Source organism: Salmo salar, chromosome 19, assembly GCF_965601325.2.
Source record: "Salmo salar chromosome 19, fSalSal1, whole genome shotgun sequence".
NCBI lineage: Eukaryota > Metazoa > Chordata > Actinopteri > Salmoniformes > Salmonidae > Salmo > Salmo salar.
Window position 1 is genome coordinate 62,386,664 of NC_138309.1, and position 26,183 is coordinate 62,412,846.

The 26,183-nt window shown below is 45.1% G+C and overlaps 1 protein-coding gene across 1 annotated transcript; it reads left to right on the forward strand.

Moving 5' to 3' along the window:
- The first annotated feature begins 211 nt into the window (after nt 1-211).
- LOC106579184 (conserved oligomeric Golgi complex subunit 7) lies at nt 212-24,336 on the forward strand. The gene is made up of 19 exons (XM_014158847.3): nt 212-490; nt 579-801; nt 1,827-1,975; nt 3,845-3,961; nt 4,351-4,519; nt 4,644-4,726; nt 4,919-5,041; nt 6,081-6,279; nt 6,853-6,980; nt 7,333-7,487; nt 8,007-8,123; nt 10,727-10,792; nt 10,965-11,151; nt 11,452-11,592; nt 11,784-11,867; nt 12,095-12,209; nt 12,585-12,728; nt 23,498-23,685; nt 24,040-24,336. Exons 2-18 carry the CDS (start codon nt 639-641, stop codon nt 23,662-23,664), a joined length of 2,307 nt encoding a protein of 768 aa, XP_014014322.3. The 5' UTR covers nt 212-490; nt 579-638; the 3' UTR covers nt 23,665-23,685; nt 24,040-24,336.
- The last annotated feature ends 1,847 nt before the right edge of the window (nt 24,337-26,183 follow it).

Below are 26,183 nucleotides of genomic sequence, written 5' to 3' on the forward strand. Positions count from 1 at the left end.
GATTTGGTTTCAACGAGGGACTTCAAGTGTAACACAATTCGTTTTCGTACTTTAATCTACAAATACAATAATTGATCTTGAAAGTTAACCTCATGGATGCTTTAAAATAATTTTATTTAATGTTCTCATTTTGACACATTTCCGAGCATAGATCATTGTAATGGAGAGGCGACATCGGAACCATTTACAGTAATTTGTTTCTTGGGGAAGATTATTGAGTGAGCGCAAACCGGATATTGCTGTCATCTGTCAACAAAGCTGAAACTGATTCTTTTTAGATGTTTTAGTCCATTCAAATAACTCTGGAGGAGGCAATTATTTTGCTCGAACTCTATTTAGTTATTATGGTCATTTCATGCTCATGGGCTGTATATTTTCTGTTCGTTTCTAAACCTGTAATTTAGAAAACATAGATTGTTTCAAATTAAGAAAAGCAGCTAGCTAGCCTGTATGGCCAATTTATGTTCATGTCACATTCAGAAGTGAAATGGTAAGTATTACTTTTAATATAGTGAATATTATTGTTAGCTAACAAAGCTGTCTTCAATGTTGTCCAACTTGTTTTAATCCCCACTCAGAATTTTGGGTCTTCTTGACATCATTCATCGCTAGCTACCTGAAGTTTGTCGCACAGCAAAATGGACTTTTCCAAATTTCTGGACGATGACTTCGACGTGAAGGACTGGGTGAATGGGGCCTTCAAGATGCAGAAGGATGTGCCTGGGAAGGCAGATGCGCACGCGGCAACGCTGGTCATGAAACTGCAGTTGTTCATCCAGGAAGTCAACAATGCAATTGAGGGTAACTAAGCTTTGGGACAACATCGGGAGTCTATTGGTTGGACTCCCTGAGTTGTGAACGAGCACCATATCCCGATGTTTGACCCAAAGCTAGGGTAACTGTGACATACTGTCAATTATGTGTCTCATGTCATGCTATTTTATTGCTGCCTGTTCCCCGAAACTATCAAGAAACATAAGTATTCCAGGTTCAGTTAAGTGAACTGGAAGAACCAAGAGTCATAGGCTACAGTAACCTAATAATTGTCCAAAGACCTTGTTATTTTCAGAGGAAGACTGGCTCTGGCAGCCAAAACAGCCAAATATTCAATTTAAACGTGAGTCGATTCTCAATTGTGATATGGGTTTAGAAACACAAAGCCCTTTAATTTCATATCACATCAAAAATAATTATACACTTACTGTACACTGTTTTAACAGACTTACTGTACACTGTTTTAACAGACTTACTGTACACTGTTTTAACAGACTTACTGTACACTGTTTTAACAGACTTACTGTACACTGTTATAACAGACTTACTGTACACTGTTTTAACAGACTTCATTGCAGCTGATCATTTTCCAGTTACAACACGTTCTGGTGGCTTTCTTCCATTACACACAGGTGTTCGGAGCATGCTAGATTGCTAATTAGAACAGAACTCTGTCTTCCGTAAACACGCGCCGTAACCTGGAGAAATGCACAAACGTTTTTCACTCATGCCATACGCTGCTGCTACTGTTTGTCTAACCTGTTGCCTAGTTACTTTATGCGTAGTTAAGTACATATCTACCTGGATTACCTCGTACCCCTGCACATTGACTCGGTACTGGTACCCCGTGTATAAAGCCAAGTTATTGTTACTCATTATGTATTGATTATTATTTTCTATTTTCTCTCTGCCTTGTTGGGAAGGGCCCGTAAGTAAGCATTTCACTGTTAGCCTACACCTGTTGTTTACGAAGCATGATTCGATGTCTTCAGCATCTCTGACCATTGACGTACACGATGGGAAACATTTGAATTGTATTTCTCCTTGTTCAGAGAGCAGTAACCAGGCCCTGCAGAACATGCCCAGAGTGCTGCGGGACGTGGAGGCCCTGAAGCAAGAAGCGTCATTCCTGAAGGAGCAGATGGTCCTTGTCAAAGAGGACATCAGGAAGTTTGAGCAGGACACTGTTCAGTCCATGCAGGTATGGGAGACATTTGCATTATAAATGCACATCAGACAGATACCTCATCGGAATTGACTTGCGACTAAGCAAATACACACACCACGCGAATATGCAGCACAGTCAGTACATGTAGATACGGCGACATACACACAGTCGCATAATACTATAGTACTATGCGCAGGATATTGTCCTATTCAAATAGGATAACAAGCTCACAGTGTGGCAAATACAGTTGAAGTCGGAAGTTTACATACACCTTAGCCAAATGCATTTAAACTCAGTTTTTCACAATTCCTGACATTTAATCCTAGTAAAAATTCCCTGTCTTAGGTCAGTTAGGATCATCACTTTATTTTAAGAATTTGAAATGTCAGAATAATAGTAGAGACAGTGATTTATTTCAGCTTTTATTTCTTTCATCACATTTCCAGTGGGTCAGAAGTTTACATACACTCAATTAGCATTTGGTAGCATTGCCTTTTAAATTGTTTAACTTGAGTCAAACGTTTTGGGTAGCCTTCCACAAGCTTCCCACAATAAGTTGGGTGAATGTTGGCCCATTCCTCCTGACAGAGCTGGTGTAACTGAGTCAGGTTTGTAGGCTTCCTTGCTCGCACGTGCTTTTTCAGTTCTGCCCACACATTTTTTTATAGGATTGAGGTCAGGGCTTTGTGATGGCCACTCCAATACCTTGACTTTGTTGTCCTTAAGCCATTTTGCCACAACTTTGGAAGTATGCTTGGGGTCATTGTCCACTTGGAAGACCCATTTGCGACCAAGATTTAACTTCCTGACTGATGTCTTGAGATGTTGCTTCAATATATCCACAAAATTCTACTGCCTCATGATGCCATCTATTTTGTGAAGTGCACCAGTCCTTCCTGCAGCAAAGCACCCCAACAACATGATGCTGCACCCCCCTGCTTCACAGTTGGGATGGTGTTCTTTGGCTTGCAAGCCTCCCCCTTTTTCCTCCAAACATAACAATGGTCATTAAGGCCAAACAGTTTTATTTTTGTTTCATCAGACCAGAGGACATTTCTCCAAAAAGTACGATCTTTGTCCCCATGTGCAGTTGCAAACCGTAGTCTGGCTTTTTTTATGGTGCTTTTGGAGCAGTGGCTTCTTTCAGGTTATGTCGATATAGGACTCGCTTTACTGTGGATATAGATTATTTTGTACCTGTTTCCTCCAGCATCTTCACAAGGTCCTTTGCTGTTGTTCTGGGATTGATTTGCACTTTTCGCACCAAAGTACATTCATCTCTAGGAGACAGAACGCGTCTCCTTCCTGAGCAGTATGACGGCTGCGTGGTCCCATGGTGATTATACTTGCGTACTATTGTTTGTACAGATGAACGTGGTACCTTCAGGCGTTTGGAAATTGCTCCCAAGGATGAACCAGACTTTTCCTTTTCTGAGGTCTTGGCTGATTTCTTTAAAAAAAAATCCAAGCAAAGAGGCACTGAGTTTGAAGGTAGGCCTTGAAATATATCCACAGATACACCTCCAATTGACTCAAATTATGTCAATAAGCCTATCAAAAGCTTCTAAAGCCATAACATCATTTTCTGGAATTTTCCAAGCTGTTTAAAGGCACAGTAAACTTTGTGTATGTAAACTTCTGACCCACTGGAATTGTGATACAGTGAATTATAAATTAAATAATCTGTCTGTTTACAATTTTCGGAAAAATTACTTTTGTCATGCACAAAGTAGATGTCCTAACTGACTTGCCAAAACTATAGTTTGTTAACAAGAAATTTGTGGAGTGGTTGAAAAACCAGTTTTAATGACTCCAACCTAAGTGTATGTAAACTTCCCACTTCAACTGTATGTGTTGTCAGTTATACAGCACTAAGTCTGGCGTGTGGATTCTGTGTTGCAGGTCTTGGTGGAGCTCGATCAGGTCAAGTCTCGGATGCACCTAGCCTCCGATGCACTACAGGAGGCAGACAAATGGAGCACGCTAAGTGCAGACATCGAGGAGACCTTCAAGACACAGGTAGACTATTATGACGTAGATGCAGAAAGTAAACAGCATAGTGGGTTGATTTCCGCGACAGCTAAGAGCGTTGAAGCGTGAGGATCAACTTCTCTGCTGTTTTGGTGCCCTGGCTACCATGCTGTGAACAGTGTGAAGTTAACCCCTGCACATGCGCAGATACTGTGAGAGAGCAAAGTCTTGCATCTCGCTCATCTCACTATCTGCGGTGCTGCATCGTGACAACGTCATTTTGCTGAGTCGATTTATAACAAGTGACCAACTTCTCAAAGGCAGAAGATATCCCACGTTAACGGGAACACACAAGCTCTAGTGATTTTCATTTTTGACTTGACCAAACATCGATTTCCATTCAACCAGAACTTTCTGCCACTCCCTCGTTCCCCCAGGACATGGCTGTAATCTCTTCTAAACTGACCGCCATGCAGAACAGCCTGGCTATGCTGGTGGACACACCAGACTACTCTGAGAAATGTGTGCACCTGGAGGCTCTGAAGAACAGGCTGGAGGCCTTGGCCAGCCCCCAGATAGTAGCCACCTTCAACTCCATGTCTATAGGTAAGAGACGGTCTGCAAATAACTTATGATTGGGTTGAGATGGAATACTCAATCCGTGTTAGTTTAGACCGGTCTTTCTGAAACCTGATTTTGACTAGGTTTCTGATTTTCTTTTGTTCTGCAGACCAAGCCAAGCTCTTTGTGAAAGTCTTCACAGAGATTGACAGAATGCCACAGCTTCTTGCCTACTACTACAAGTGTCATAAGGTATGTGTTAGATTATCACTGATTTTTAATTTATTGTAACTGCTTACATGGTTTATTTTGTAGGTAGGTGTTTTCCAATTGTTGACTTGAATTCTCGTGTGTGTGTGTGTGTGTGTGTGTGTGTGTGTGTGTGTGTGTGTGTGTGTGTGTGTGTGTGTGTGTGTGTGTGTGTGTGTGTGTGTGTTTTTCCAGGGTCAGCTGGTGAGTGTGTGGCAGGACCTGTCTCAGAGTGAGCTGAGTCTAAATCAGCAGCTGGCTGAGTTCTACGACACCCTGCTCTCCACCTGGCACTCCCAGCTACAGTGGAGCAGCCAGGTATACTCACACACAGTCTAGTGGTTTTCAGGGGGGGGATCCCATTTCTTTCAGCAGAATTTCTGGCAACCCCCCCACCCCCACCCCAAATCTAATGACACAACCTTCAAATAAATTTTCATTTTTCTCATCACAATTAAAAACTGTATTTTTCTAATTATATTTCAAAAAGGTTTGTATTTTGTCCCATACAATGAAAAATATTCACAATATATTCAAAATATTCAAAAACAAATTCCCCCCAATTATGTATTTCATTATGTGAAAAACTGGCAAAACACTGCAATTCCCACTCGACCCCGACTTTGAATACCACTGCTCTGTATCATACCATAACACACACGCTCCATGGTAACACAACACACACAACTAAGTATCCTTCCTACACTGTACATTCCCTCAGTTAGGGCTGCACAAGTAATTCAGTTCACATCGAAGTTGCAATATTGACATTTGCAGTATCCATATCTCAAGAGATCCATATCGTATGCAATATTTTAAAACGCCACTCGGTTTTTAAAATGTACTTTGTCATCTCTCTTCTCTTGCGGCTGCTTTCCACAAGCCTTGCCCCATGTCACTCAAAGCAGCGCAGTTCCGCCTCCTCACTGTTTGATATATAAATAAGTTTATATATATTTATATATATATAAATACTTATAAATGTAAGTTTGCATGCAGTTCCCGTCATGCAGTCAACAGATTGTTCCAAACACAAACGATGCTGCTTTCCAGTTTGCTTCTTAATATAAATATTTATATGATTCCAACCGTTCACCCAAGTGTTTTGATTTATATCACACTATTTGGTTAAAAAAAATAGCAGTTGTATTTTTTCGCCCATATCGTGCAGCCCTGCCCTAGGTATCCTTACTCACACTACCATAAATGTACACACCATGACTTACACTAATAGACTGTACAATAACGCACATTTTCTTCTTGCTGTAAAAAACATGTCCGCCGAGGGTCCACAATCTTCCATCTACAACCTAACCCCATATGACTGTATATGAATCTATCTACCCTCCACCACCAGGTGTTTAAGAATCCATACGAGGTGGTGACAGTGCTGCTAATCCAGACCCTGGGGGCCATGGTTCCCTCCATCCCTGTGTGTCTGAGCACGGCCATGGAGCGCGCCCCCCAGGAGCAGCGGCTGGACACCCTGCTGGAGCTCCACCACACTGCTGCCACCTTCGGCAGGAGCCTGGCGCAGGCCATGTTGCCTCACCTGGGTCTGTTCGCCTGCTACTGCGCCTATGTATTTATTAAATGATTTATAGGCCTATCATTTGCACATTAATCAACAAGTCTGTCAATGCTGAGGTGTAAAATAGTTTAGGATTTAGCTACACAGTTTATTTTCATCCCTAGTCCCTTGTTAATCTGCAGTGAGATTGATTATATAGATTATAAGATTGTAATGATATCAGCCCTGAGTCAAAATACTTGTCAAATACTTGGAAGGTGGCCTTGATTTGGCTTGGACTTTGCACTTTTGGGACTATTCCATAGGTAAAATAATTATAGTAGGGAAACTGAAGTATTTGAAAGATCTGCTCATGACATGTTTATGGAAATCTTGATAGTGACGCTAATTAATTGTATTGATAGATAGATAGATAGATAGATATATATATATATATATATATAGATAGATATATATCTATCTCTAACGCTGAATCCTAACTTGAGCTCCACCCAGGTAATTCAAACTTTTCCTTAGGGTTGACATCTGAGCGATTTTTGGGGGGGGGGGGAAGTTCAGTGCTCACAAGGTAGACTTGTGTTGTGGTTGTTCCTCTCAGGCGAGAACAACCTGCTGAAGGTGAATGAGCTGGTCAGTGGCCTGTACGACCCCTACAAACCCTACCAGCTGCAGTATGGAGACCTGGAGGAGTCCCACCTCCTCATCCAGATCAGCGCCGTGCCCCTGGTGAGGCACATTTACATTTTAGTCATTTTAAGAGACGCTCTTATCAAGAGCGACTTACAGGAGCAATTGGGGTTAAGTGCCTTCCTCACCTAGTTGGCTCGGGGATTCGAATCAGCGACGTTTTGATTACTGGCCCAACGCTCTTATCTGCTAGGATACCAGCGCACAAACACACGCACAAACCAAACCTTATTCAATGGTAATTACATTTTTGGGGAAGGCGAGTGGGAAGGACCTTGTGACCATTGACCGTGTACCTCTTTCCTTCTCTCTTCATCGTACTTTTTCTTCTCTCTCCCGCTCCTCTTTCTCTCTCTCCTTATTCCCCTCCTTTTCCCCCTCCTTCTGTCAGGAGCGTGGTGAGGTGATAGACTGTGTAGAGGAGCTGAGTCACTCAGTGGGGAAGCTGTTTGGCCTGGCCGGTGCTGCTGTTGACCGCTGTGTCAAACTGACTGACGGCCTGGCCTTGTGTGGCCTCCTCAAGGCCCTCAAAGCCCTCTTCGCCAAGTAATTATACACGACTATACACTTTTTTTTTATTGATAATTTTTTGGGGGGTGGAATGTTAAAACTTTTCAGTGTAAACTTAAACAGCATGTAGAAAAGATGATGATAACAATAATAATAATAATAATAATAATAATATAGTATATATTTTTTTAAATAAGATCATCTTTGAGAACTAAGAATCGCCATTCCAAAAACGTCATGGCATGGGGCCTCAATTGATCTTGTTATGTTTGTCACTCAGATCGCATAAGAACACGGCATAAGCCATGGTAAAATGTGTAGAATTGAAGGAAATTTGCTTTAAAACATAACAATTTTGTCTCTGCGGCCAAGAGGACACCCACTACTCCCCCAACCCTAACTATGCCACCACTGCTGAAAAAAATCCTAGGGGAAACACTGACAGTTCATACACATACTACACAGTACACGCACATTTCAATATTTGTGTGAATATTCAGGTTTACTTTTGTCCATTGCTCTCACATATATGTGTCTTGGCCATGTTTTCTACAGGTATGTGTCAGACTTCTCCACCACTCTGCAGTCAGTCAGGAAGAAGTGCAGGTTGGAGGACACGCCCAGTGCTGCTGTGTTCCAAGAGGATTGGACTGCCTTCCAGAACTCGGTCAGGTGGGTTTTGTGTGAACCCGAATCAAACTCTGCTGGCTCTGATATTTTCCTTTGCACATTGTCATTTTCAGGACGCTTCCAACAACCATGGTTAATTAGATGTTAAGTCCCATATTTAGGGGACTGAGCGGTTTTGGACCGGTTCTGACTGACATTTTGGTGTACAAAGCACTCTGTTAATGTCACAGGGTCCAGTGTCTTATTTTACACTACATGACCAAAAGTAAGTGAACACCAGCTCGTCCAATATCTCTTTCCAAAATCACGGGCATTAATATGGAGTAGGTCCCCCCATTGCTGCTATAACAGCCTCCAATCTCCTGGGAAGGCTTTCCACTAGATGTTGGAACATTGCTGAGGGTACTTGCTTCCATTCAGCCACAAGAGCATTAGTAAGGTTGGGCACTGATGCCTGGCTCGCAGTTGGTGTTCCCATTCCATTCAATTCATCCCAAAGGTGTTTGATGGGGTTGAGGTCAGTGCTCTGTGCAGGCCAGTCAAGTTCTTCCTCACCGATCTCGACAAACCATTTCTGTATGGACCTCGCTTTGTGCACGGGGGCATTGTCATGTTGAAACAAGAGAGGGCCTTCCCCAAACTGTTGCCACAGTTGGAAGCACAGAATTGTCTAGAATGTCACTGTATGCTGTAGCGTTAAGACTTCCCTTCATTGGAACTAAGGGGCCTAGCTCGAACTATGAAAAACAGCCCCATACCATTATTCCTGCTCCACCAAACTTAACAGTTGGCGCTATGCATTCGGGCAAACATGGTTCTCCTGGCATCTTCCAAACCCAGATTCGTCCGTCAGACTGCCAGATGGTGAAGCATGATTCATCTCTCCAGATAACGCGTTTCCACTGCTCCAGAGTCCAATGGTGGTGAGCTATACACCACTTCAGCCGTCGCTTGGCATTGCACATGGTGATCTTAGGCTTGTGTGCGGCTGCTCGGCCATGGAAACCCATTTCATGAAGCTCCCGACGAACAGTTCTGGTGCTGATGTTGTTTCTAGAGGCAGTTTGAACTCTGTAGGGAGTGTTGCAACCAAGAACTGACCATTTCTGCGTGCTGCGCACTTCAGCACTCAGCGGTCCCTTTCTGTGAGCTTGTGTGACATACCACTTCCCTGTTGTTGCTCCTAGATGTTTCCATTTCACAATAACAGCTCTTACAGTTGACTGAGGCAGCTCTAGCAGGGTAGAAATTTGATGAACTGACTTGTTGGAAATGTGACATCCTATGACAGTGCCACGTTAAGTCACTGAGCTCTTCGGTAAGGCCATTCTACTGCCAATGTTTGTCTATGGAGATTTTATGGCTGTGTGCTTGATTTTATACATCTGTCAACAACGGCTGTGACTGAAATGGCCAAATCCACTAATTAGAAGGGGTGTCCACATGCTTTTGTGTATATATAGTGTGTTACAAAGCCCCATATTTCTGCTACCACTCTGTCAGCAGAGCTGACTTTAAGTGTCAGGTTTTACACCCTGATTTGCATAGGGAGTGACGTATCACATTTTTTGCCCTATCTAGACAAAGAATCGATTTAATTTGCCTCTGAGCGACGGTGCCCAGCCTGCCAGATGGCATGTTAAAGGCAGATTGACGTTTATTGTCATGAATCTTGCTCTGAAGGCAGAATTGAGCGATTTCTGTTAGATGGGCCAGATGCAAAGTCAACATTTTTGGTCTTCATTTAAGGTGAGGGTGAGGCATTAGGGTTAGCAGTGTGGTTAAGGTTAGGGTTAAATTCAGTTTTTCTGACTTTTTGGCTGTGCTAGCTAGTGCCCACTCTGCAGAGCTGCCTCCAGGGCAAGGTTCATGACAATAAATGCCATGTTAAAGGGGACAGTCTAGGGACTCCGTCCATTGTGGTTTCGTCTCGCTGTGATATTCTGAGCCAGATTGGGAGCTCTCAACATGAATAAATGCTAAATAATTTTGTAGAATTGAAACACGAACACTTTCTCTTGGCCACAGAGGGACGAATTAAGTTAATGCTCAAAGTTGAAGTTGTAACGAGTCTGTACACATTCGAGTGGTGTTTCTGCTTCGCTAAGAGGACGCTTGGTAGAACATGCTGTGCCGTCAGTTATATGAAATGGATCCAAACTTTTACTGTCACTAAATATGATCATATTGATTTTACAGTTCGTTTATAAGGTTGAATATTACCGTAAATTGTTTAGAATTTGATTGTACTATATTTATACAGCATTTCAGTCATTTCAAGCCCTATTCCCCCACTTTTGTTGAATAGGACAGGATATTGTTTTATATTTTCAGAATATTTGTATTATATACTTGAGCCTGTGTCCTCAAAAGTGAGTACACCTCAGCAATTGTATAATTATTATTTTTTTTACCAGAAAGGTCAGTTCCAGACCTTTCTAGAACTATGCAGCGTTACTAGATATTGTTTATGGTAATTTCATAAAAAATAATAACTTTTGGGTCTATTTAGGCAGAAATCTACACCCCCCCCCCATAACGTTAAACCAGGCCAATGCAGTAGTCTTGGCTCAGTAGTATGAAAAGGGTCATTGTGCATGAACTGTCTATTATTTTTGAGACCCCGTGTATCTGCTGCGTTACAGGATCATTGCCACCTGTGGGGAGTTGCTGAGACAGTGTGGAGCCTATGAGCTGCAGCTGTCAAACAAGTAAGACCAACCCCCAGGCCCTACTCCCTAGCTACCTGACTCCCCTACTTATATCCATTCATACTTCCCCCATTCTCTTGCCATGTCCTATAGGTCAACTTTATTTAAATACGTTCTATTTCAAAGTGCATTGTACATGGGCCTCAACACACTTTACGGTATGATCCTATAGGATCCTGGCCACGGCGGGGAAGTACCTGTCTGAGTCGTACAGCCCTAGGAGCCTGGCGGGCATCCAGGAGGCCAGCTCCATGGAGAGGAAGGCAAGCGGCAGGAACCCCTGGCAGGAGTATAACTACCTGCAGAGGGGCAACATGGCAGAGTACAACGGCCTGATGGAGCTGCTCTACTCCCTCAAGGTATGGATGGTCATACTGGGGGAAAACGGAGATGACTTGGCACTGTTAACTGTCATTAGGGTTTAAGTCACACCTTGGGTGTGATGTTACAATAGTTGTCGGTTATTGGCTAGGATTGGAATGTAGCCTATAAATGGTCAAATGTCCAATTTGAACTATTTTCATAGTGAAAATACAGAGTTGTGATCTACGACTGTCATTTTTGCTTCAATAAAGGCTTGTAATCAATTAAGTGTCACTATGTTTTCAGGGAGTTAGGTCTGTGAGGTCTGACATGTTCAAGTTGCCATTGTTTTGTAGGAGAAGGGGACAGGTAACTCCAGTCTTCTGGCTGAGCCCCGAGTGGCTCTGACCCGTCTCAACCAGCAGGCCAACCAGCTGGCCTTCGACTCGGTCTTCCTGCAGATCAAACATCAACTCTGCTTGGTCTCCAAAATGGAGGTGTGTGTGTGTGTGTGTGTGCAGTCAGTGAATCTTGTTTCTGTATGTAAATGTAATTTTTAAAAAAAATCACATTTATTTGTCACATACACATGGTTAGCAGGTGTTAATGCAAGTGTAGCGAAATGCTTGTGCTTCTAGTTCCGACCAATACTTACATATGTTCCGTCTTGTACCATGGCTGTTACCAGAGCCGAGATGCAGGAGGTTTTGGAGAGAGCTATGCTGAAGACCTGCCTACCTTCAGCTTGTCCCCACAGGAGTACATCACAAATGTATGTCTGGCCTAACTATGGGCACAACATCTACAGGTTATATAATTCAAGTGTTATTGTATATGTATTATGTAATATAACCTGTCCTTGCAAGCTGTCTTTGGAAAATCTTTAGTGGTGGTTTTTCTGCTGTGAATGTTCACCGTTAGTGTTACTATAGTACTATGAAGGTTCAGGTTCGTCAGATTGTGTTGAGGTGGCTTACTGCCTGTGTTTCTCCTTGAAAGATAGGACAGTACATCATGTCTCTGCCGCTCCACTTGGAGCCCTTTGTGGCGCAAGAAGACCCGGCGCTGGAGTTGGCCCTGCACGCAGGCAAACTGCCTTTCCCTCCTGAGCAAGGTGACCCCCCCCCCTTTCATTCGGTCTATCCCTCCATCTGTGTCTCTACCCTTCCCTCCTTTTAGATGTTTGCCCCTCTTGTCTGGTACCCGTCTCCCTTGTTCTTTTGCTCCTCATCTCTCTTCAGGTTTTCCACCTTTTTCCTCTCTTCCCCAGTCCTCTTCTATCTCCCCATACCTCTCCCCTCTCTTCTCAGTCTTCCCCCCACTTTACCTATTGCCCTAAACTCCTGGTCTCTTCTTTCTTTCTCCTTGCACACTCCATCTCTCCTCCAGTCTCCCTCTCTTTGTCCTAATTTCAATAGCTGCCCTTGCCATTTTCTGTGTGTGACTGGCCATGCCTGACATTGTTTGTTTGACATTGTTTCAACCTCAGGTGATGACCTTCCGGAGCTGGACAACACAGCAGACTACTGGCTGGGCTCCATCGCCAGGGCGACCATGCAAACGTACTGTGACGCCATCCTTCTCATCCCAGAGCTCACCGCCCACTCCACCAAACAGCTGGCCACCGACATCGGTACTGTACCTCCGTCACTTACCTCCAAAATATTAGGGATGTAACGATTCACCGATACGCATTGGTCCCCGGTTAAAATGTTTAAGATATGAGTGCATCGCTCTGCGGGAGCCCAAAACATACCGATGTTCAAATGTTACGAATTGCCGGTTCACTAATGTTTTTTTAATCGTATTGTTTTATTCCGAAAATACCTAATCTGTTGTGACTGAATTGATGCGTCCTCTCCTTCAGTTCAGTAGCCTGTCAAACGTTTGTGACTGTAACTGCATTTGACTGTCAAATAACAACTGTGCGCACAGCTGGGAGATACAGCTGCTGGTGCCAACGAGAGGTCGGCCTATCCCTGTTCTAATAGGATATTCGTACATCTGTGCGGCACTTTCAGCATTCAGAGGCCTGTAAAATGGCTTCCACAATGTCAAATTATAGGCTTTATTAGTTGAGTGACAACCAATGTAATTTGCTGGTTCATTGTTACCAAATGTGCTGTAGAAAATTGTTTTACCGGAGTTGTGTAGCCTACCAGAGTGGACGCAACTCACATCCAACTACTGATTTAAGGTTTTCAATCATTCAGATTTTATTCCGATTGTTCAGGTTCACCATAAGAAATGTTTTTGGTAATTTTTACATGAACAGGGTCATTTTGTAAAGGACAGCAATCATTTTTGCGAGCTGTGCAAGGTTGCATTCAATGGTCCCCTCCTGTACTCCCTGTTCACCCACGACTGCATGGCCAGGCACGACTCCAACACCATCATTAAGTTTGCAGACGACACAAAAGTGGTAGGCCTGATCAACGACGAGACAGCCTATAGGGAGGAGGTCAGAGACCTGGCCGGGTGGTGCCAGAATAACAACCTATCCCTCAACGTAACCAAGGCTAAGGAGATGATTGTGGACTACAGGAAAAAGAGGACCGAGCACGCCCCCATTTTCATCGACGGGGTTGTAGTGGAGCAGGTTGAGAGCTTCAAGTTCCTTGGTGTCCACATCACCAACAAACTAGAATGGTCCAAACACACCAAGACAGTCGTGAAGAGGGCACGACAAAGCCTATTCCCCCTCAGGAAACTAAAAAGATTTGGCATGGGTCCTGAGATCCTCAAAAGGTTCTACAGCTGCAACATTGAGAGCATCCTGAGTTGTTGCATCACTACCTGATACGGCAATTGCTCGGCCTCCGACCACAAGGCGCTACAGAGGGTAGTGCGTACGGCCCAGTACATCACTGGGGCTAAGCTGCCTGCCATCCAGGACCTCTACACCAGAGAAAGGCCCTAAAAATTGTCAAAGACCCCAACCACCCCGGTCATAGATTGTTCTCTCTACTACCGCATGGCAAGCGGTACCGGAGTGCCAAGTCTAGGACAAAAAGGCTTCTCAACAGTTTTTACCCCCAAGCCATAAGACTCCTGTACAGCTAATAAAATGGCTACTCGGACTATCTGCATTGTGTATGGTATTGGGGCCCATGTATTTAGAGGCATATTGAATCGTTCATGGAATATTTATGTTTGATAGCTCTAGATCAATTTTGTACATGGAGCCAACGTGGTTATAAGTACTGAATGTCATTGCTTCTTGCTATACGATCATCTGGAGTTGGTTGTATATGTAACTACATTGATGTTGATAGTAATAGAGCATCATCAAGTATGTGTTTTTCAAAGGCCTTCTTGCCAAAGCATCAATAAAGTGTATCATTAGGCTTGGCAGGTACTCTCTACATCTATTTGTAATTAATATCGGAAACCCAGAACTAATATGTTGACGCTCGATTAAGTTCAGGGCGAGATGTGAACTTGACTTGCAAAGTATCCCCCCCTCCCTTAATTGGAAACTCTACAAGTTTCAGGCAAGTCTATTGGCCAAATGTCCCCTTCTGAAATTTGAAATATGCGAGCAGCTGCAAAATTGTAATTTGTCCAAATGTTCAGTGGTGAAAAATCAGCGTACCAGAACAGAGTTCCTCGTTAGTCGTTGCATCCCACAGACTGTTGACAGACGCAACGATACCATTTATGTTAAGTGCGTCTATCCAAAATCAAATGTATTTATATAGCCCTTCTTACATCAGCTGATATCTCAAAGTGCTGTACAGAAACCCAGCCTAAAACCCCAAACAGCAAGCAATGCAGGTGTAGAAGCCCGGCGGCTAGGAAAAACTCCCTAGAAAGGCCAAAACCTAGGAAGAAATCTAGAGAAGAACCAGGCTATGAGGGGTGGCCAGTCCTCTTCTGGCTGTGCCGGGTGGAGATTATAACAGAACATGGCTAAGATGTTCATAAATGACCAGCATGGTCAAATAATAGTAATAGCCGCAGGCAGAACGGTTGAAACTGGAGCAGCAGCACGGCCAGGTGGACTGGGGACAACAAGGAGTCATCATTCCAGATAGTCCTGATGCATGGTCCTAGGGCTCAGGTCCTCCGAAAGAGAGAATTAAAGAGAGCATACTTAAATTCCCACAGGACACCGGATAAGACAGGAGAAATACTCCAGATATAACAGACTGACCCTAGCCCCCCGACACACAAACTACTGCAGCATAAATACTGGAGGCTGAGACAGGAGGGGTCAGGAGACACTGTGGCCCCATCCGATGATACCCCCGGACAGGGCCAAACAGGCAGGATATAACCCCACCCACTTTGCCAAAGCACAGCCCCCACACCACTAGAGGGATATCTTCAACCACCAACTTACCATCCTGAGACAAGGCCTAGTATAGCCCACAAAGATCTCCGCCACGGCACAACCCAAGGGGGGGTGCCAACACAGACAGGAAGACCACGTCAGTGACTCAAGTGACGCACCCCTCCTAGGGACGGCATGGAAGAGCACCAGTAAGCCAGTGACTCGGCCCCTGTAATAGTGTTAGAGGCAGAGAATCCCAGTGGAGAGAGGGGAACCGGCTAGGCAGAGACAGCAAGGGCGGTTCGTTGCTCCAGTGCCTTTCCGTTCACCTTCATACTCCTGGGCCAGACTACACTCAATGATAGGACCTACTGAAGAGATGAGTCTTCAATAAAGATTTAACCTGTTGAGGACAGACGTTCCGCTAGCGAAACCCCGTTCCGCCTGCGGAACCCCTAGCCAACAGCCAATGGCATCGCACGGCGCGAAATACAAAACCAACTAAAATACCACAATTCAATTTTCTCAAACAATCAACTATTTTACACCATTTTAAAGATAAGACTCTCGTTAATCTAACCACATTGTCCGATTTCAAAAAGGCTTTACAGCGAAAGCAAAACATTAGATTATGTTAGGAGAGTACATAGACACAAATAATCACACAGCCATTTTCCAAGCAAGCATATATGTCACATAAACCCAAATCACAGCTAAATGCAGCACTAACCTTTGATCTTCATCAGATGACACTCCTAGGACATTTATGTTATACAATGCATGCATGTTTTGTTCAATCAAGTTCATATTTATATCAAAAACCAGCTTTTTACATTAGCATGTGATGTTCAGAACTAGCATACCCACCGAAAACTTCCGGTGAATTTACTAAATTACTCATGATAAACGTTGACAAAATACATAATTATTTTAAGAATTATAGATACAGAACTCCTTTATGCAATCGCTATGTCCGATTTTAAAATAGCTTTTCGGCGAAAGCACATTTTGCAATATTCTGAGTACATAGCTCGGCCATCACAGGCTAGCTAATTTGACACCCACCAAGTTTGGGGCTCACTAAACTCAGAATTACCATTAGAAAAATTGGATTACCTTTGCTGTTCTTTGTCAGAATGCACTCCCAGGACTTCTAATTCAACAACAAATGTTGTTTTGGTTCCAAATAATCCATAGTTATATCCAAATACCTCCGTTTTGTTAGTGCGTTCAGGTCACTATCCGAAGGGTAACGCGCGAGCGCATTTCGTGACAAAAAAAACAAAATATTCCATTACCGTACTTAGAAGCATGTCAAACGCTGTTTAAAATCAATTTTTATGCTTTTTTTTCTCGTAAAATAGCGATAATATTCCAACCGGGCAACGTTGTATTCATTGAAAGGCTGACAGAAAAAAAATAGAGAAGTCTCGTGAATGCGCATCTCAGTCTCACTGTCCCCAGGCTGACCACTTACAAACTCTGCTGTTGTACTTTGCCCAGAGACTTTGCCCAGAGCCAATGGAAGCCTTAGAAAGTGTCACGTTACAGCACAGATGCTGTAATGTCGATAGAGATGCAACAGAAGGACAACAAATTGTCAGACAGGGCACTTCCTGTATGGAATCTTCTCAGGTTTTGGCCTGCCATATGAGTTCTGTTATACTCACAGACACCATTCAAACAGTTTTAGAAACTTTAGAGTGTTTTCTATCCAAATCTACTAAATCTACTATATGCATATTCTAGTTTCTGGGCAGGAGTAGTAACCAGATTAAATCGGGTACGTTTTTTTATCCGGCCGTGAAAATACTGCCCCCTATCCCAAAGAAGTTAAAGGTTGAGACCGAGTCTGCATCTCTCACATGGGTAGGTAGACCATTCCATTCAAATGGAGCTCTATAGGAGAAAGTCCTGCCTCCAGCTGTTTGCTTAGAAATTCTAGGGACAATTAGGAGGCCTGCGTCTTGTGACCGTAGTGTACGTGTAGGTATGTACGGCAGGACCAAATCGGAAAGATGGGTAGGAGCAAGCCCATGTAATGCTTTGTAGGTTAGCAGTAAAACCTTGAAATCAGCCCTTGCCTTAACAGGAAGCCAGTGTAGGGAGGCTAGCACTGGAGTAATATGATCAAATTTTGGGGTTCTAGTCAGGATTCTAGCAGCCGTATTTAGCACTAACTGAAGTTTATTTAGTGCTTCATCCGGGTAGCCGGAAAGTAGAGCATTGCAGTAGTCTAACCTAGAAGTAACAAAAGCATGGATTAATTTTTCTGCATCAATTTTGGACAGAAAATTTCTGATTTTTGCAATGTTATGCAGATAGAAAAAAAGCTGTCCTTGAAACAGTCTTGATATGTTTGTCAAAAGAGAGATCAGGGTCCAGAGTAACGCCCAGGTCCTTCAGTTTTATTTGAGACTGTACAACCATCAAGATTAATTATCAGATTCAACAGAAGATCTCTTTGTTTCTTGGGACCTAGAACAAGCATCTCTGTTTTGTCCGAGTTTAAAAGTAGAAAGTTTGCAGCCATCCACTTCCTTATGTCTGAAACACCGGCTTCCAGCGAGGGCAATTTTGGGGCTTCACCATGTTTCATTGAAATGTACAGCAGCTGTGTGTCATCCGCATAGCAGTGAAATTTAACATCTTTTCGAATGACATCCCCAAGAGGTAAAATATATTTACATTTACATTTAAGTCATTTAGCAGACGCTCTTATCCAGAGCGACTTACAAATTGGTGCATTCACCTTATAATATCCAGTGGAACAACCACTTTACAATAGTGCATCTAAATCTTTTAAGGGGGGGTTAGAAGGATTACTTTATCCTATCCCAGGTATTCCTTGAAGAGGTGGGGTTTCAGGTGTCTCCGGAAGGTGGTGATTGACTCCGCTGTCCTGGCGTCGTGAGGGAGCTTGTTCCACCATTGGGGTGCCAGAGCAGCGAACAGTTTTGACTGGGCTGAGCGGGAACTGTGCTTCCTCAGAGGTAGGGAGGCAAGCAGGCCAGAGGTGGATGAACGGAGTGCCCTTGTTTGGGTGTAGGGCCTGATCAGAGCCTGAAGGTACGGAGGTGCCGTTCCCCTCACAGCTCCGTAGGCAAGCACCATGGTCTTGTAGCGGATGCGAGCTTCGACTGGAAGCCAGTGGAGAGAGCGGAGGAGCGGGGTGACGTGAGAGAACTTGGGAAGGTTGAACACCAGACGGGCTGCGGCGTTCTGGATGAGTTGTAGGGGTTTAATGGCACAGGCAGGGAGCCCAGCCAACAGCGAGTTGCAATAATCCAGACGGGAGATGACAAGTGCCTGGATTAGGACCTGCGCCGCTTCCTGTGTGAGGCAGGGTCGTACTCTGCGAATGTTGTAGAGCATGAACCTACAGGATCGGGTCACCGCCTTGATGTTGGTGGAGAACGACAGGGTGTTGTCCAGGGTCACGCCAAGGCTCTTAGCACTCTGGGAGGAGGACACAAGGGAGTTGTCAACCGTGATGGCGAGATCATGGAACGGGCAGATCTTCCCCGGGAGGAAGAGCAGCTCCGTCTTGCCGAGGTTCAGCTTGAGGTGGTGATCCGTCATCCACACTGATATGTCTGCCAGACATGCAGAGATGCGATTCGCCACCTGGTTGTCAGAAGGGGGAAAGGAGAAGATTAATTGTGTGTCATCTGCATAGCAATGATATGAGAGACCATGTGAGGATATGACAGAGCCAAGTGACTTGGTGTATAGCGAGAATAGGAGTGGGCCAAGAACAGAGCCCTGGGGGACACCAGTGGTGAGAGCACGTGGTGCGGAGACAGATTCTCGCCACGCCACCTGGTAGGAGCGACCTGTCAGGTAGGACGCAATCCAAGCGTGGGCGGCGCCGGAGATGCCCAGCTCGGAGAGGGTGGAGAGGAGGATCTGATGGTTCACGGTATCAAAGGCAGCAGATAGGTCTAGAAGGATGAGAGCAGAGGAGAGAGAGTTAGCTTTAGCAGTGCGGAGAGCCTCCGTGACACAGAGAAGAACAGTCTCAGTTGAATGCCCAGTCTTGAAACCTGACTGATTAGGATCAAGAAGGTCATTCTGAGAGAGATAGCAAGAGAGCTGGCCAAGGACGGCGCGTTCAAGAGTTTTGGAGAGAAAGGAAAGAAGGGATACTGGTCTGTAGTTGTTGACATCGGAGGGATCGAGTGTAGGTTTTTTCAGAAGGGGTGCAACTCTCGCTCTCTTGAAGACGGAAGGGACGTAGCCAGCGGTCAAGGATGAGTTGATGAGCGAGGTGAGGTAGGGGAGAAGGTCTCCGGAAATGGTCTGGAGAAGAGAGGAGGGGATAGGGTCAAGTGGGCAGGTTGTTGGGCGGCCGGCCGTCACAAGACGCGAGATTTCATCTGGAGAGAGAGGGGAGAAAGAGGTCATAGCACAGGGTAGGGCAGTGTGAGCAGGACCAGCAGTGTCGTTTGACTTAGCAAACGAGGATCGGATGTCGTCAACCTTTTCAAAATGGTTGACGAAGTCATCCGCAGAGAGGGAGGAGGGGGGGGGAGGATTCAGGAGGGAGGAGAAGGTAGCAAAGAGCTTCCTAGGGTTAGAGGCAGATGCTTGGAGTTTAGAGTGGTAGAAAGTGGCTTTAGCAGCAGAGACAGAAGAGGAAAATGTAGAGAGGAGGGAGTGAAAGGATGCCAGGTCCGCAGGGAGGCGAGTTTTCCTCCATTTCCGCTCGGCTGCCCGGAGCCCTGTTCTGTGAGCTCGCAGTGAGTCGTCGAGCCACGGAGCAGGAGGGGAGGACCGAGCCGGCCTGGAGGATAGGGGACAGAGGAAATCAAAGGATGCAGAGAGGGAGGAGAGGAGGGTTGAGGAGGCAGAATCAGGAGATAGGTTGGAGAAGGTTTGAGCAGAGGGAAGAGATGATAGGATGGAAGAGGAGAGAGTAGCGGGAGAGAGAGAGCGAAGGTTGGGACGGCGCAATACCATCCGAGTAGGGGCAGAGTGAGAAGTGTTGGATGAGAGCGAGAGGGAAAAGGATACAAGGTAGTGGTCGGAGACTTGGAGGGGAGTTGCAATGAGATTAGTGGAAGAACAGCATCTAGTAAAGATGAGGTCCAGCGTTTTGCCTGCCTTGTGAGTAGGGGGGGAAGGTGAGAGGGTGAGGTCGAAAGAGGAGAGGAGTGGAAAGAAGGAGGCAGAGAGGAATGAGTCGAAGGTAGACGTGGGGAGGTTAAAGTCACCCAGAACTGTGAGAGGTGAGCCATCCTCAGGAAAGGAACTTATCAAGGCGTCAAGCTCATTGATGAACTCTCCAAGGGAACCTGGAGGGCGATAAATGATAAGGATGTTAAGCTTGAAAGGGCTGGTAACTGTGACAGCATGGAATTCAAATGAGGAGATAGACAGATGGGTCAGGGGAGAAAGAGAGAATGTCCACTTGGGAGAGATGAGGATTCCAGTGCCACCACCCCGCTGGCTCGATGCTCTAGGGGTATGCGAGAACACGTAGTCAGACGAGGAGAGAGCAGTAGGAGTAGCAGTGTTATCTGTGGTAATCCATGTTTCCGTCAGCGCCAGGAAGTCTAGGGACTGGAGGGTAGCATAGGCTGAGATGAACTCAGCCTTGTTGGCCGCAGACCGGCAGTTCCAGAGGCTGCCGGAGACCTGGAACTCCACGTGGGTTGTGCGCGCTGGGACCACCAGGTTAGAGTGGCAGCGGCCACGCGGTGTGGAGCGTTTGTATGGCCTGTGCAGAGGAGAGAGAACAGGGATAGACAGACACATAGTAGACAAGCTACAGAAGAGGCTACGCTAATGCAAAGGAGATTGGAATGACAAGTGGGCTACACGTCTCGAATGTTCAGGAAGTTAAGCTTACGTTGCAAAAATCTTATTGACTAAAATGATACAGTACTGCTGGCTGGTGGAGTAGGCTAGCTAGCAGTGGCTGCGTTGTTGACTTTGAACGTGTAGCTGGCTAGGTAACCTCGGTAGTTTCAGTACTACACCTTGTCATGATACAAAGCAACTTTGTAGCTAGCTAACATAACACTAATCAAGACGTTCCTTGTAGTGTATTTAGTTTCAACAATGCTGCTCGTCGGTAATAGTTGGCTGGGTTAGGAAAAATGGCGTCGCGGGGGACGGAAATAGCTGGCTAGCTAACCTCGATGGCTGGCTAGCTAACAATTATCAAGCTATGACAAAGACAACTAAGTAGCTAGCTAGGTAACACTGCACTAGTCAAATCGTTCCGTTGTAAAGTATTAGTATCTACAGCGCTGCTAGTCGGTAACGGTTGGCTAGCTGGCAGTGGGTTAATGATGACTAGGTGTGTTGAGTAAGTCTGGCGCCGCGTCGCGGCTGGCTGGCTCACCTCGATAATACTCAAACTCAAACTACACAATTATCTTAGATACAGAGACAGCAAAGACAACTATGTAGCTGGCTAACTAACACTAACACCACACTAATCAAGTCGTTACGATGTAATAGTTTCTGCAGTGCTGCTAGTCGGTAGAAGTTGGCTAGCTAGCAGTGATGACTAGCTAGCTAGCAGCTAGCAGTGTTGACTACGTTAGGAGGACGAAGATAGCTAGCCTCGATAATTACTCAGTTACTCTAAACTACACAATTATCTTTGATACAAAGACGGCTATGTAGCTAGCTAAGAAGAATTGCTCAGATCAAACAAATCAAGCCGTTGTAATGTAGTGAAGTGTAATATTACCTGTGGAGCGAAGCGTGGTGCGGCTGCTCGCTCCAAACCGGAAGCCCTCAGTTTAAATCATAAGGAAAATGACAATATATAATGAAAACAATAGTGGTCCTAAAACGGAACCTTGAGGAACACCGAAATTTACAGTTGATTTGTCAGAGGACAAACCATTCACAGAGACAAACTGATATCTTTCCGAGAGATAAGATCTAAACCAGGCCAGAACTTGTCCATGTAGACCAATTTGCCACGCAGTCATGGGCGACCAGGGAGTACAGGAGGGGGCTGAGTACCCACCATTGTGGGGCCTGTGTTGAGGATCAGTGAAATGAAAGTGTTGTTTCCTACCTTCACCACCTGGGGGCTGCCTGTCAGGAAGTTCAGGAACCGGTTGCACAAGGCGGGGTTCAGACCCAGGGCCCAAGTTTAATGATGAGCTTGGAGGGTACTATGGTGTTGAATACTGAGCTATAGTCAATGAACAGCAGTCTTACATAGGTATTCCTCTTGTCCAAATGGGATAGGGCAGTCTGCAGTGCGATGGCGATCGCATCGTCTGTGGATCTATTGGGGTGGTATGCAAATTGCAGTGGGTTTAGTGTGTTAGGTCAGGTGTAGGTGATATGATCCTTAACTACTGTAGCCTCTCAAAGCACTTCATGATGACAGAAGTGAGTGCTACGGTGGCCTCCCTAGTGGCGCAGTGTTCTAAGGCACTGCATCGCAGTGCTAGCTGTGCCACTAGAGAACCTGGGTTTGAGTCCAGGCTCTGTCGCAGACGACAGCGACCGGGAGACCCATTGGGCGGCGCACAATTGGCCCAGCATCGTCCGGGTTAGGGGAGGGTTTGGTTGGCAGGGATGTCCTTGTCCCATCGCGCACTAGCGACTCCTGTGGCGGTCCGGGCGCAGTGCACGCTGACACGGTCTCCAGGTGTATGGTGTTTCCTCCGACACATTGGTGCGGCTGGCTTCCGGGTTAAGTGGGCATTGTGTCAAGAAGCAGTGGGTACAGGAACAATGGTGGACAGCAGACTGGGATAGGGGGATATTGAATATGTCCGTAAACACTCCAGCCAGCTGGTCTGCGCATGCTCTGAGGACATGCCGCCTGCAGCCTTGCGAGGGTTAACGTGCTTAAAGGTCTTATTCACGTTGGCCACGGAGAACGCCACAGTCCTTGGGAGTGGGCCACGTCGGTGACATTGTTATTTTCAAAGCGGGCGAAGAAGGTGTTTTAGCTTGTCCGGGAGCAAAACGTCTGTGTCTGCGATGTGGCTGGTTTTTCCCTTTGTAATCCGTGATTGTCTGTAGACCCTGCCACATACTATATTATTACCTATTAATGACTATATTAGGTCCATACTATGTTTTCAGTGAGTTAGTGCCACACAGTGTTTTGTCTTCAACATGTGTCTCCGAACTCCCCACAGACTACCTGAGCAACGTGATGGACGCTTTGGGCCTGCAGCCCTCCAGGACCCTTCAGCAGATAGTGACCCTGCTGAGGGCCAAGCCAGAGGAGTACAGACAGACAGCCAAACTGCTGCCCCGCAGACTGGTGTCCACCATCGCTGCCCTGAGAGGGCTGGACCACTGACTACGGTCACACTCTAAACCGGTAACGGACTATGAACAAAAAATAAGCTCTTGTGCTAACTCTGGCACAATGACACTAAAATGTTGATGAATGTACACTGTCTCTGTCACATATGTCCAACATTAAAAGTATAGGGCCCAGTTTTTTTTTTTTCTCGTCCCAACACAAATACATTGTGTCCTTCACCTCCTGTGTTGGTCAGCCTGAGCTCAAATGTGTTTACACCTGACCAAAAAACAAATCCAGTCTTAGAATGTAGAGAAAAAAATATCATATTTTTTTTTTTTTATATGCATTGTAAATATGGAAGTATGTAATGTAAAAATTATGATCCTACTCAAATTGCTTGTTCCTCACTGTTTTTCCTCTTTATAGATATGATAACTACAATCTGGAGTCTGGACCCATGGTATGACAGAACTGAGAAGTATCCATTTGGGGATATTCCCATCATGCAACATCTTCAAAATCAAATATTTAAACTGCTTTGGCATCATACTAATGGCTACTCTGTTAGAAAAAAAAATATTGTTTTCTATTATGGTACATTTTTGTTCATTTGCACTTATATTGGGGTAAATCAAGGTAGAATTGGTTTTGCTTATTTGTAATGTACTGGAATCTGTCCACTAATTCAATAAATGTGTGGCCTTGTTGTCTTTGATAATGCAATTAATTGAAGATTCAAGCTAAATGTCTGATTAACTGAGGATGCTGTTGCCACAGCAAGGGTAGTATTGTTCACGTAGGCTATGTTTAACAGTATGACTGTTCATCTCAGAAAATAATTAACATACTGTAATGCTGGGGTTGGCAACAGGCCAAAGCTTTTTTATTTATTTTTTAAATGGACTAAAATCTCCAGGAATTCAACTGATTTCTTTAATTTAGGAAATATGTTCCCAAGTTTTCCCACCAAAAAAAGATGTGATCGGAGACACGTGATGCCGCGGAGCTGAACAGACGTTGACAAACCGAGCTCTTGAAATGTATCCTATTATTACCTAAATAACAACGTTGAAACAATATTCTAACATCGGCTGATAAATTGTCAAATACTTACCTTCCCAAAGAGCCATGGACCTCCGACCGAGAGGCAAGAAGGACGACCAAAACGTTGTTGAATCCCAAGACAACGATAACGCCACAGCTAGCAAGTTTAGCATTAGCCCTCATATCTCAGACGACGGTTCCAGACTATTGCTCTCGGCAGCCTCGCAAGACATGCTGGCTACTCTCCTCTGGGAAATTCAGGATGGTAACAAAGGTCTTTCTATGAAAATTGACAAGAAATCGGCTGAACTCCATTCTTCCATCGACGACCTGAAATCCTCCATGAATGATCTCCTTCTGAGAACGACTGAGGCCGAGATGCGCATTAGCACAGTTGAGGACACCGTCGCTCGACATGACCAGGTTCTGATAGACCTGCAGAAGGATAATGCCTACCTCAAAAACAAAGTAGACCAGATGGAGAACCAGAGCAGACGCAGTAATATCCGTGTGGTGGGATTGAAAGAGGACAGCGAGGGGCGTGACCCGGTCCGCTTCTTCACTCAATGGATCCCGGATGTCCTAGGCATAATCAACTTCACCAAGCCGCTGGAAATCGAACGCGCCCACAGAACATCAGCGCCGAAACCCCGGCCAGAGGAGCCCCCACGTGCCGTTCTGGTCAGGTTCCTCCGTTTCCAAGACAGAGAGAAGATACTGCAACTCGCAAGAGCCAAAGGGGACATCACCTTCGATGGCAAGAGGGTCAGCCTTTTCCCGGATATGAGTGCCGATCTCGCCAGACGTCGCAAGCAGTTCAGACCTGCCGCCAAAGCACTGAAGGAGAAGAACATCACCGGCTACCTCATCCACCCTGCGCGGATGAAAGTTCAGTACAAAGGCCGATGCCATATCTTCAACACACCGGGAGAAGTATTCACTTTTCTCAAAGAACCGAACCGCGACTGAAAAACGGTCTCTCTGGGGGATAAGATCCAATCTGTTTGTTTTCTCTTATCTGGACTGATCTGCTGATATCGGAGCCGTCTACCCCGCTATCCGGTCGCTATAATTGATTTGTACATTTTCAACTAACCGTTTTTCCCCGGGGTGAGTTCTATTACATTTACAGGAGACTATATTTTGGTTTAGTCAATATCCACTGGACGAAGCAATAAGTGGGTTTAGGCCCACCGCTTCCCCCCCATTTATGTTTCTCCTCTCCCGAAAAGAGACTCAAGCAGCCCTTACCGTGGGCAGTAATTATTCAGCCATAAATGCCTATTCACAACGTTTGTTTTCAATTTAGAGAGCTCGCAGGTTTTAGTTTACGCCAAGGTTTAGCAAGTAAGAGTAAGGTGGAAAGCGAGCAGCAACGTATCTCTACAAGTGTATTCATGTTTGATTGTTGGGATTGTTGTTTTAGTCTGACAATCGGGGTGGGTGGGTTTTTTTCCCTTTTTTTTCCATGTTTATTGTTGTTTCCTTCCTAAAGAGGCACATAGGTCACTTCTGTGTTCAAACCA